At 36.8% G+C, this 13383-nt stretch overlaps 1 protein-coding gene across 19 annotated transcripts in view; it reads right to left on the bottom strand.

Moving 5' to 3' along the window:
• Positions 1–13383, bottom strand: part of DOCK9 (dedicator of cytokinesis 9) — a 157403-nt gene that overhangs the window by 33897 nt on the left and 110123 nt on the right. For 12 of the 19 annotated variants that reach the window (XM_044429166.1, XM_044429172.1, XM_044429170.1 and 9 more), the window contains 6 exons: positions 12835–12949; positions 12637–12703; positions 11937–11984; positions 9430–9566; positions 1976–2091; positions 853–990 (listed from right to left, as the gene is read on the bottom strand). In XM_044429166.1, coding sequence (XP_044285101.1) covers positions 853–990; positions 1976–2091; positions 9430–9566; positions 11937–11984; positions 12637–12703; positions 12835–12949 — 621 coding nt within the window. Of the gene's footprint in view, positions 1–852; positions 991–1975; positions 2092–8887; positions 8932–9429; positions 9567–11936; positions 11985–12636; positions 12704–12834; positions 12950–13383 lie in introns of all 19 variants that reach the window. The other 7 variants (XM_044429168.1, XM_044429180.1, XM_044429181.1 and 4 more) reach the window with 2 other exon arrangements.

The raw sequence follows: 13383 nt of genomic DNA, 5'->3' as shown, positions 1-13383 counted from the left end.
TTTAGCCTGTCTATCCCACAAATCTGCAGCCTCTAAGGGAAGTTGTAACTTCATAGGCTCATTGCCTAAAATTGACCAGGCAAACGGCTATTGACAACCAAACTGATCATGCTGCTTTAGTTTATTGTTCTCTCAAATGAAGTTAAAGCAGAAGCAGAAATTCCGTATTTATTGGCCTTTGGGACATATTTCAGACATTTGCCTCGGTTTTCTATACTGAATGAAACTTTCACTTGGCTTGTCCCCTGTTTTAAAATGGGCAAGAATATACGATCTGGATTCTATTCTTTCCCCTCTCCTAGATTTCATCACTCTTTAAAACTGATCTGCTTGGTACTGTACAATTCTAGTAAAACAGTTGGAACTACCTGTACAACACTGCCTGGCAGATGTGAAAAATGCAACTCTGTCTTTGGAATACGTAGGGACCTGCCATGTAATGGGACCCACCCAATCCAACAAGCAATATGGAAGCTGGTCTTTGTGTAGTGGCCCTCTTATTAAAGTGGATGATCAGCCTACTGTTTGGGACAAGTCCTTGATCAAGCTCAAATAGTAAGATATCAAGAATCCTTCAATTAGTTCCCAAGCTCAAGCTTCAAAAACACAGCAGGGCTCCAATAGCCATTTGTGAATTTTTGAAATGTAGTCTCTGAAATTTGGCGGAGCTTCCAAAGCATCCTCTGACTGAACATGGAAATTGGCTGTCTGAGATTCAACATCCCACCTTGGTGTGTGCACTTAACTGGCTCTTTACATTTACAAAACAACAACTAACCAATCTACACTCACAATCAACTAACAACAACATGACATGCACAATGAAGGAAATAAAAAATTAAAATTACTTACCTTAAAAATTAATGATCTTAAAGCACTGAAGACATTTTTGAGTGCTGTTTCTGATTGATTTTTTTGCAGAAAGCAAAGGTACACATCAAATACCTTTTTCATCAGAGGATTGTGTCCATGATCCATCAGTAACTGATTCTTAAAATTAAGAGAATTTATATTTTAACTACAACCACAGATGTGATTACATTAAGGCCTCAGAATTACCTCATTACATTATAGACCAACCTTTCCCAACTTGTTGCCCCCAGATGGGTTCAATAGCAACCCCCACAATTCTTAGCCATAACCATATAGGAAATTGTCGGTGGATTATGGCCTGGCCTGACCTGTACAACTGTTTCTGAGTGTCAACGGGATATTTGGCCTTGTGTTCCCTGAAATGTAACCATGCTCATAACCCTCAGTACCACATGGCAAACCTCTTAAAATTAATAAGTTTTCCAAGCAGTTAGATGACATTGGGTTCAGTAAGATTTTCATTACTACCGTGTTTCCCTGAAAATAAGACCGGTATTAATTTTTGCTCCAAAAGACATACCAGGGCTTATTTTCAGGTGATGTCTTATTTTTGCATGTGCAACAATCTACATTTATTCATTTATTCATGTACAAATTCTACATTTATTCATGTACAAAAATCTTCATTTATTCAAATACAGTCATGTCATCTTCTCCTGGAACAACATCATAACTCTCCAAACCCCAAATTGTGTTGCAACTGATGTACTAAATGTGTCCGTTTGGCTGACGATCTTAACTGAGGCTTATTTTGGGGGTAGGGCTTATATTACAAGCATCCTGAAAAATCATGCTAAGGCTTATTTTCCAGTTAGGTCTTATTTTTGGAGAAACAGGTATATTACTTAAGAATAACATTGGCCCCTGTTCAGAATATGGAGCATGAATTTTACTAGTTATTTGGGTTGGGGGAAAGGGAGTCAAAATGTCACAAGATGTAATATAGGAAATGGAATTTGAGATTAACAACAAAGAAGCCTTTGTATGCCTGGATATTTCTCTGTGTGAGAAGATACAAATTGTTTCGCTGTATATCTAATAATTTTCTCAATTTTAAGCATAAGACCAATGCTAAAGTCTAGCAATGCTTGTCTAAACATACCTTAAATGCCATTGTAAATAAAGATAAAGTATCCAGAATTGTAAGGCAAATTTCTGTGGCAATGTTGGCTTCAAGTAAAGCCTGGTGAAGGACATCTGCTTCTGAATGGCCATAACCTGTGAAAATTTGAAGCAGTTATTACTATATTTGTACAGATGTTCAGAAAATGGATCCCTTTAAACCTAATAATGCCAATCAAATGGTAGAAGAGTTAAAATTCTTATGCATTTTACAGAAAAGCTATAGTTCCAGATATAGACCTTAAAGAACCCTATTCCAGTAGATAGCACTTTTATGCTTGCACGTATGTGCAAGCTTCTGATACATGAGTGTTTTCCAGAGGCTGAGAGTATAGAAAGGAAATATTGGAATACTGTATTTGCATGCCAATTGTATCCCGAATTGTGATCTACAGGCAGATACACACACACACACACAGATGATATATTTATATCAATCATCAGAATACTTTCAAAAATTCTTAGTAGTACTCAGTTTTGCCTAAGTTACTGCTTCCTGAACTTCAAGGTGCATTTTTATTAATTAAAATTGGAAATATATGTTGTTCTTTGAAAGTGTAAGAGTCTGCAGGTTTCTGTGTAAACAAACATTCTAGGACATGCCTGCTGAATGGAAGGCAGCAAGGCTAGAAACTTATGCAGAGAGGCAACAGATAACCTTATCTAAGGGCATATCATGCTGCTGCATCTCTACATCAGTAGTCTTTGAATGCTGCAATCATGTTTGAGGTAAACTGGAGGCAGAAGACACAGCTACAGCAGAGAAACATGCAGAGACACAATGAGCAACCTCCTTTACTGGCTTCATTGATGGAACTACTTTCATTTTTATCTTGCAGCTGTTATTTTTGCAGCTGCCTAATGTAGCCCACCCAGTTTAGGAAATTACAAGGTGAGGCACAAGATATTACAAGACATTCGTTTTAACCCCTGAGTGCTAGAGGCCTAATCATTACTCAATCCAGGGTTTGTTTTTTTAAACATTGGGATCACAAACAATTGTTGATTTTTATATTGGCAGAGTTAACACTTTTTCGGTTATCTACCCTGAATTATGAGAGGGCAAGACTCGTTGGAGAAGGCAATCATGATTGGGAAACTTGAAGGTGGAAGAAGAGGAAAACCAAATAAGAGATGGATTGACTCCATGAAGGAAGACACAGCCTTGAATTTAGAACAGCTAAGTAGGGATCAACATGGAAAGGAAAGTTTGGAGGGCCTTCTTTCATAGAATTGCCATAAGTCAGAGATGGGTTGATGGCCCATAACAGCAACACCACCACCAACAATAACAACTCCTATAACAACTGCACTCCTATACTTGTTAAATCAACTGTGCAAATCAAAGAATATTATTTATTCTTAATACAGTTAACTATGTTTTTAGTTCTCTTGTATAACACTGGTCTACAAATTGTGGGAAATTATCAACCTCCGAGATAAAATGTGCTAATTCTTACATATTTTGATTGGATGACGTAGAAAGCAGGTGATGGTTAGCTAAAGTTTTCCAGATATTTCACAATAATACAGGTGAGTATATTTGCCTACAAGGGAGGGAAGTGTCTGATGATCACAATGCCTCGTAACTTCTCGACAAAGTACAGAGGAACAGTGAAAATGGTACCACATGAAAGTGTACATATTGATCTTCACCTTGAGACTAAAGATTATTACCTAACTGAAATTTATTGTTCTTTTACTGCAAGGTACATTTGTCTTGGTCAGATCTACGCATCATACAGTTATATCTGGTGGCTTGTGAAAGTGTCATTGCCTAACATTTCCAAGGAACAGCTGCATGATATTTTTCCTCAGAAGCCAAACTGTGTAAACAATGCAGATAACTTCTGCTACATTTGTGGTGAGGTTACAGTTGCATCTCAAAAGTGGAGTATGACCACAATGGTAAAAAAGGCACACCACCTATATTTTGGATGCAAAATAGGGAATCAGGACAAGAGCTGGGGCCCTCATTATAGTTGCATTAAATGTGCAACTTATCTGCATCATTGGCTAAACAAGAAGATAAAGTTCATGCCTTTCACAGTCCAAATGGTGTGGAGGGAACCCACCAATCATAGTAGCGACTGCTATTTTTGCATGGTTCCCCCAGTTGCAAAATGGATCTCAAGAAAGAAGAAGTGGACTGTGGAATATCCAAACATTCCCTCCACACTGTGTCCTGCACCAAAATGGTGAGGACTTGTCAATTCCAGATCCACCAGAATACTACTCTCTAGACTCAGATGATGATAAAGACAATGAGCAGGATGCAGGTGATCTGGAGTGGTTGATGTCAGCAGACTCAAACTTGAGCCCACCATATGCTCCTCCTGAACCACATCTAATTTCACAGAATGAACTAAATGACCTGGTCAGGGATTTGGAATTGCCTAAAAGTAAGGCAAAGCTACTGGGCTCCAGATTACAATAGTTGAACCTCTTGCAGTGTGATGTCAGGATCTCAATTTTCCATGATTGTCAAAAAGATCTGGTTCAGTATTTCTTAGTGGATGGTGATTTGGTTTATTGCAATGATACCGATGACTTAATGACAGCCCTTCACATTACCCACAACCCAGATGAATGGAGATTGTTCATAGATTCATCTAAAATGAGTTTAAAAGCTGTTTTATCGCACATTGGCAATGTTTAGCCATCTGTTCCTGTCGGGCATGCACTCCACATGAAAGAAAAATACAAAAACATGAAACAGCTGCTGAGGTGTATGAGGAACATCACTGGCAGCTCTGTGGTGATTTGAAAGTTGTTGCCATGTTGCTTGGCCTGCAGGGTGGATACATGAAGTACAGCTGTTTCCTCTGTGAATGGGACAGTCGAGCCAGAGATTCTCATTATGTGAAGAAAGACTGGCCATCATGACATCCTGGGAGCCAGGAAAGAAAAATGTTCAAAATTCAGCTCTTGTTGATTCAGAAAATTTTGTTACCACCATTGCATATAAAGGTGAGGCTGATGAAAAACTTTGCAAAGGTGATGAACAAAAAAAAAAAAAAAAAAAACTAGGTTTCCAATATCTCTATGAAAAGTCTCCAAGACTTAGTGAAGCCAAAATCAATGAAGGCATCTTTGTTGGTTCACAGATTCGAGAACTTCTCTGGATGACAAGTTTGATCGTCTTTTACATGGCAAGGAAAAGAAGGCATGGGGAGCCTTCAAGTCCATGGCAATAGAGTTTGTCAGGAACAGCAAGGCAGATGACTATGAAAAACATGTGGAAAATTTCTTAGGTCTTATAAAGCACTTGGTGCAAACATGTCACTGAAAATTCACTTCTTACACTCACATTTAGACTATTTCCCTTTGAACTGTGGGGCAGTGAGTGATGAGCATGGGGAGAGATTCTGCCAGGATATCATAGGCATGGAGAAAAGATACCAAGGGAAATGGAGTCTGTCCATACTTGCAGATTACTGCTGGAATCTCTCCAGGGATGATCCTACCACAGTTCAGAAGAGAAAAGCCAAAAAGCACAGTGTAGAGACCAAATAAAAATGGAATCTTGTCATTTAAGCTGATGTTAGAGCATGAAAATATTACATGAAAAACCAATAAATGAATGAAAGGTTATGTTAGTGGTATCAATAAAAAGATAAATGTATAATGATTGCTGTGGCACCATTCTCATTGCTATATCATATTTTGCAAAAAAGTTATGGAGCATAATTACACCCCCCCCAAATTTTGAATTATTTTGATGCAATTTTGATCTGAAGCTGTATCTTGGAAACTGGAGCCAATTAATACTCAGGACTTAATTTTCCTTTATTAGTGACCTAATTCTGGTAAAATTTAGCTTTTATTTCCGAGGCTTTCTCCTTGTATACCAGTGAACTGGAACAATAAAAAGCTATTGAAAATAATTATATGAAGTTTAATCAATACAATTGCTTTGAAGAAAACATTTCCAGATATGAAGATGCTAAGTGTAATTCAAACTCAGCATTTTTTCTAGAAATATGAAAAAAATGAATCAAACTACATTCCTGAAAGGGTGATCCTTTATTAGATGAAGGAACAGAGAAAACTACAATTGAAAGAGTGCTGAAGTAGCAATGAAATCTTGATAGACTATGAAATATGGCTCCAAGCCTACCAAACTGAAGAAAACTATGGCTCCTTTGGAAAATGGGGTGTTAAAAGGTTTTTTAAAACAATACACTGCTTAGGCAGAGATGCTGTGGAGTGTTTGCGTGGGGTAGTAGGGATCCTCATAGCTATTCTTTGCTGAAAGTGCTCCTACATAATTGCTTAATTGCTCATTAAATTCAAAAAGGGAAACTTTTAAAAGGGGGAAATAAGTCACAAACAGAATTCTACTTCTGGAATAGGCTTTCCCCTCCTACTCCTCCCCACTGCAGTCCCAATATTCTCCCTTCCCAAAAGACATTCTAAGGGACCCTCTAGCTTCTGATGTAACATGGGGATCACAGCTAGAGAAGGAAATCGGGCTGCTCCTTGCTGGAATCAAAGTGATTTGCACTCATGGAACGGAACCAACCTGCATGTAGTGTGCCATCTCCCTGCTTAAGAAGTTTGGAGAACCTCTGCACTCTTTTTGAAATGCTAAGGAATGATTTTTCTAAATAATAATTTTGGGGGTTCTGTGGTGAGTAGAAAACCTAAAAAATTGGGCCAACATAGTCCTCTGGATTTTGGTGTTCAAGAGTGGCAAGAATTAAGATTAATATCAGTGGCTATAATGACTGTGTACCTCAGTTAGTGGACAAAATGTGTGGGAGGATGCTGTTGCAGTAACACCTCACTTGTGGGAACCTGGGAGCAGCTGGTTTGCCACTGTGTGAACAGCATGCTGGACTAGATGGACCATAGATCTGATCCAGCATGTCTCTTCTTATGTTTCTAAGTCTTCAAGATTTGAATAAGTGCACTATAACAAAGGTATTTTGTCCTTTGGCTATCTTTAAAAAAGGGGAGTTTTAGGGTTTAACAAATTAAAACCAATTTTAATGAAAATCCATAAAAATGCTAGATCAACATTTTGGAAAGGACTGCTATATTCCTTGATCACCAGGTTGCAATATGCACAACTTAAAACAACAGGAAAGAACAATGCTGAATTGCTTATATTTGGGTTTTTAATCTTCCGTAAAATTTATCGTAAATGTTAATATCATAAGGTACCATAAAATACAGGTAGTTCTCAGGTTAGGGAAAAGTTCTGTTCCTGAGAACATCCTCAAGTTGAATTTGTATGTAAGTAGATTGGCAGGAGAAGGTCAAAAGTTTATCTTGGTTTATGTATATATTTCTATGAATATAAAACACTTGAGAAACACTTCCATATTCACTAAAACATCTTAAACACAATGCAGCAATGTAATAAAGATTATAATATAGTAATAATAAGGTAACTATGAAAAGAAATAATCTGTATCTATGTGTGTAGTAAAATCTACATTGTATTGTAAAAAAGAAATAAAAGAAACAGGTCTCAAAACAGTTTAGAACATTCCTGAGACAGACACAACTATCTCTAGGAAAATGCCATGAAAATCTCCAGCGAATCTCTCTCTAGCAAAGAACTGTGAGTATCTCTAGAGAACTATGTAGCCACTGATGACATATCGCCAAATACATCACATAATTCCCTAGAGATATTAATGGCTTTTCTCCAGAAACATTCATAAAGGGTTTATGGCAGTCTGCACATTTGTACGTACAGGTTTTTTGTAACCTGGTTGTTTGTGACCCTGGGACTAACTGCATCATAAATTTATGATATTTATGTTCCACAGAAATAAAACAAAAATTGTATTATATTACAAGCTTACTAATTTTCATACTTACATTAACACTAACACTTACATTACATTACATTTCATATTTACATCACATTCAATGGCAACAAGAAAACATGAGAAAATTCTCAAAAAATTAGAATATGTTTATTAAAATTCCAACCTGAAACGTTTAGATGAGTTTTTAAATCAGAATTTGCAGTTCACTAGAAACCATGTAGTTTATCCAAAATTATACAAAGAAATGCAAAGCATTAAATTGTCAGCTGAAAAAGTTAGCTGAAAGGAATTAAATAAAATTTAGCTGTTTCAGGTTTAACCTCTCAAGTAACTGCATTTGAACTAGAGCATCTGGAAGCTGCTGCCTTTATGTTTATTCATTATACTGTATATCAAATGTATGGTAAGGATATGTGATGATTTTAAGGACAGCCGAACTAGAGAATTCTCAATGCAGAAGAGAATCATGCCTTTCTCTGTCAGATATCTTAAAGTCTGGGTGGAGGGGATAAATCAGATGTTTAAAGGAGATTTGATTCTTTTTCTGCTGCTTGATTAACAAGTCTCTTCTCCTAGCGCCTCACCAAGGAGAGACACTAGTGTTGCTCCAGACAGCACTGATATGAAAGACCCAATGGTGTCAGGCTTCAATTCCCATCCTCCAATTTTACCCTAGAAGCTCTCCCATGGAAATTAATGGATATTTGTTCCTATGGTGGCAGGAGAAAGAAAAGCTCCATGGACAAAATTGGAAAAAGGTGGCTAAACCTCCCACCAAACAAAAGCCTTGCTCAGCTTGAGAATTTGTAAATACATGTTAAGTTATTTGGCAAACTAATTCTGCTAAATTAAAGGAGAATTTTACTGCATGGAAATACAGGAAAAATTAACCACATGTGATTGCGGTTAATATGCAGCATGTGAAGTAACTATGCTTTTTATAAATTCAGTATGCTTACTGTTCATGACTTTTAAAGCTTCACAAACTTAAAAAATAGTTTGTTGAGTTATATTATTGATATTGCATACATATTTCTACAGATAATTTAAAACTAGTTTTTCATTTCAAGCAATTCCAGAGGCTCACTTCAACCTCAATGTCTTACCATTGTCTACAGAAATTCCAAGCAAACTTGATATTTTTCTTACACTGAAAACACAGAAAAAGTCACTTCATTACTGGGTGCTTCTTTCCATCCAAACGAAACCATGGACTTTACATATTTTACTGAACGTTTACACTACTTCAAAATATTTTCTCTTAAACTTTATGCCAGAACATGGTCACATGATCAAGAAAGCACATTTCACAATTTTCAAAACATTCTGGAAAGTGTAGTCCATTTAAATAGTTCCCAATGGCTGTTGAAAGCCAAATATTTCCAAGAAGTACACCACAGACTAGAAATGCATAATTCTGAAATCCACCAAATACCATGGGTACAATATTTCAATTATCATGTGTAAAAATGCTTTCGTTAACCATGTTCCATATTGTGTCATTTGGTATTACAGCTTAGCAGTGAGCAGAATTTATTTGTCACCCAGAAAAATACAGTCCATGTCATGCTCTGGTGTGGGTTTCAACCTGTCTCTGGTGTCGTGGTACTAGCTGACATTTCAGCTGTTATGATGCCATGGAACTTACTGTGACTAAATGTGAGAGAGTTATCCAGGCTGCTCAGTTGCTGTAATCTGGCATGCATCATCCCTGTTCTGTTACGGGAAACAGGCAATGTCTGAGATTTTCGATCATGAACTATGGGTCCCAACCCCTCCTGGTTCCTGCAAGATGGGTGAAATGGGACAGAAGCAAAAGTTAGACATGTTGCATTGCCGCAGAGAGGGGGAGAGTTAGTTAAGCAGTTCAAGCAAAAGTTTACTAGAAGATGAACATAAAATGCGGCCTATGATCTGCTGTAGTTAACATCCTGGTGACATTATCTAGCCAGCTAGGGTAATTATCTATGGCCCACACTTCATAGAGAAAGTGGTCCATATAATTTATTTTCAAACTGGAATGAACTGTATTTACAACTGAATGGACTGGAGATACCAGTGATAGTGATAATCCAGAGGACAAACACTGGTCAAGGAGACCACTTGACGACTGAACTTTGGTTAATTTATATTAAGTAGAAAATAGGCTGCATTCCAACAAGCATCAGGGCAATTCAAAAGCTTCTAACATGTTTGAAAGCAGTAGTACACGGCAAGCAGTATTTTGTTCAGAGCAGATGTGCTATTTGTATAAAAATTATAATGAAGTTAGAATGTAAAAGCAGCTCATATGTTACATGAATTTTTGAAAGAAAGTTAAAGGGGAGTCAGGGAATCTTTAGTAAGCACATGCAGAGATACTAATAACCTATATCTTACCAGGACAGGAAGGGAGTAGAGCCATATACTTTGTTAAACTTGCCAGCAATCAAGTGAAGGAAATAGAAAAGTGATCTGCATTAGCAATCAGTACAGACTAACCTCCTAGTGTGTACCACCACCAGAGCTGACAAGAAATGAAAACCAATACCAGAATTACACACATCCCTGCTTCCTCAACTATAGGGTGTGTAGAGATTGCATGCACGTTTTTGCGAACACATTCCTTTGGTGCATCTCAGTGTGGCAAGTTAATATTTCTTTGTGAATCTCTTCAACAAACCCATGAACATCAGGCACGTGCATAGTTTTCCGTTCTTTTACATGCAGCACAACCAATGATTATATTCCTAGCGGAACAGCCTATTATATTAACAAATTAATCAAGTGATATTGTACATTTTTTCTTTTTGCATGTCAACAATACAAATACAAGAATTACAGCTAAAGCTCAAGGAAATATTTTTACAATTACAATATGCATTAAATTGAAATGCTTTTTTAAAATATCATGAATAAATTAAGAGCATGCAACAAAGAAATGAGGGCATCTCCCCCACCACCTTGAGAATCATCAATACAAACACACTGTTTTCATATTAAATTCGTAAGAATTAATTTACACCAAAGATATTCTTAAAGGCAAAATTATGTCTAGTATGAACCACTTTCAGATTGTTGGTGAGGACACAGATGACAGAAGTCAGAATGTTAAGAAAACAGCTGCAAACCAACGTCTGTAATGTTATGTGCAGTTATTTTACTCATTGTTTTGATAGAAAACCCATGATACAGTCTAAACCCAGAAATGGATTTACCAACTTAGTTGTTTTGCAAGAACTGGGCTGATATGTAATGAAAGAAATCTAGGGCTCATGGGACCAAAACAGCTATTTTCTCTTGGGATCAGCACAGAGAGATAGGTAATATATAGAAATACAACTGTTTCAACTATTTTAGAAGGCATATTTAACTCGGCTCATAGAACAGCATTGGTCTTCTAAATTTTGCTTTTTCTGTGCCTTCTTTCATGATGTTTTCATTGTAAAATGTGGAAGGCAGAATTAACAAATATCCAGGTTAGAATGCTTCTAAGTAATTCTCTGGGCAGAGTTAAAACAAAACCAACAACACATATTGCATTTCTACAGAGTATGAGAATTGTGATTTCCTCTATTTGTGTTTGGAATACATCATTTATTCAGGAACTGGTAGGTAAGTGCTTGCAGATAACAGGCTTAAGTGAAAAGAAGTTGCAGATGCTCCTTTTAGCATTAAATACTGCAACAACTCCAGTAAATTGCCACTACAAGGCAGTACTAGAATTAAGAAGAGAATGGGATGAAAAGGTGCATGTGGCAGAATCATGCTTTGCTCAGTGTGATCGGGAGCATCCAGGGAAACAGGAATAATGTACAGTTAACAGTCATTTAGGTGCCATGCATGGTTCTGAGAGCGGTTTTCTTAATTAGCCGCATACAGTTTGCTCACAACTGTATGTAACATTTAGAGTTTGAATAAGGAACATAAAATTCTATGCTGTGTAAAAAGTTGAAGTGAGGTTTCAAAATCAAAACAGAACTACAGTAAGGAACCACAGTTAACATGTGTTAGGGGCTGCTAAATCCAATTACTTACCGTCTATTCAGTGGACATCCCTTTGAGACTTATATGTACATAATTCAGTAACAATAAAATGAAATGAAATAAATAATAAAATAAAATAAAAATCTTTTCTGCTGCAATAAAATCACACTGTTAGATCATACACAGTACCTGGCTATATATCGTTTCCCCATGTACTGGAACTGATGTAAACACACTCTGCAAAGAACATAGTAATAATTGTTGCAGTTTCAAATAATTATTTCTATTCTGTCCAATAGCTTAAGCTCTCTGGAGTGCTCATAACAATTCATAAAGCACAGATATAAGCAGGTACAATCTCATCAAATAATTAACTTTAATAATTGTCTATGCTTTTAATGGTCTTTTTCCACTGCATAAAAAACCATGTATCTTCTATATGATAACTGCTATGTTGCAGTTGCCAACTTTTTGCAGGCCAAGTTATTTGCGTTTGCCTTATCTCTCATGCACAGTGAAGCCCCAGTGTGATAATGGCTGGAACTGCTGGTGTTACTTTATATATGAAATATCCCACTTTTCAACCTGAACAGGTCCTCCAAGTTAATGTATAAGAAAAAATAACATTGCAGCAAATTGAAAACAGTGAACGAAGTAAGCTCAGACAGCAAAATCACCCCACTGAAATAAAGACATTAACAGCCAAAGTGAACAAAAACTTCACCACAGGCCATAACTGAGGAATTTCTACAGTATAAGAAATGCCTTGGATAAATTCTGTCCTGTCCTGCAGTCTCACTATTCAGAGGTATGATATTATACACAATACTTACCTTGGGCTTTAAAACTTATACTTGTACAGTATATTAGAATCATTACATCAACTCACTCTGCAATTGTGAAAAAATCCATAAGTTCTGAAGTTGAGGCCTTGTTCCAATATGTGAAAAGTGCATCTGCAACGTACAAGTTCATAAAATAGTTAATGAAGTTAATAGAATAGCTACTGAAGTAATAAGTTTTGAAAGATCAAGATCCAGTACAAAAATATCTTCAGAACTAAGTAAAAAGAAAAGTTTCTGTTTACCATCAGACATGCTTTTTAAAATGTGAAGAAAACACATTAGTAGACTCCTGATCTCAGCTTGATCAAGTTTGTCACATCGAACTACAGAACTTCCCAAAGGACAACCCTGCTGGTTCTGAAAAGTAAGACAGGAATATATTTGGATAAGAGACTAACAGAAAGATCCAAATGCATGTAGCCCATTATCTCAAAATGGGGACATGAATATACACCAACACTCGCATGTGGACAATATAGTTACTAAGACATGCCAGCATACACAACTAAATTTAGACTCTCTTACTCAGATCCAATTCAGTTTTTGCACATATTCCATGGCTCCCTCTTTCAAGCCTCCTGAAAAAATATTGAATGGGTGATGTAGGGAAATTCATCTCTTTACAGGACAAGTTTGAACTATTTAAGCATCCCTTTAGGGGCCATATGTCAGAAGCAGGAGAGACTGGAGCCACCCCATACACCGATCCACATTCATTTGTTGTGATTTGTGTTTGCACACACAGAAAGACCCAGGCTTGTCTTTAAGAAATATGTTTTCTGAAACTATGC

This window comes from Varanus komodoensis, unplaced genomic scaffold (assembly GCF_004798865.1).
Source record: "Varanus komodoensis strain SLA01 unplaced genomic scaffold, ASM479886v1 scaffold2, whole genome shotgun sequence".
Taxonomy (NCBI): Eukaryota; Metazoa; Chordata; class Lepidosauria; order Squamata; family Varanidae; genus Varanus; species Varanus komodoensis.
This window is presented reverse-complemented; position numbering and strand designations above follow the sequence as displayed.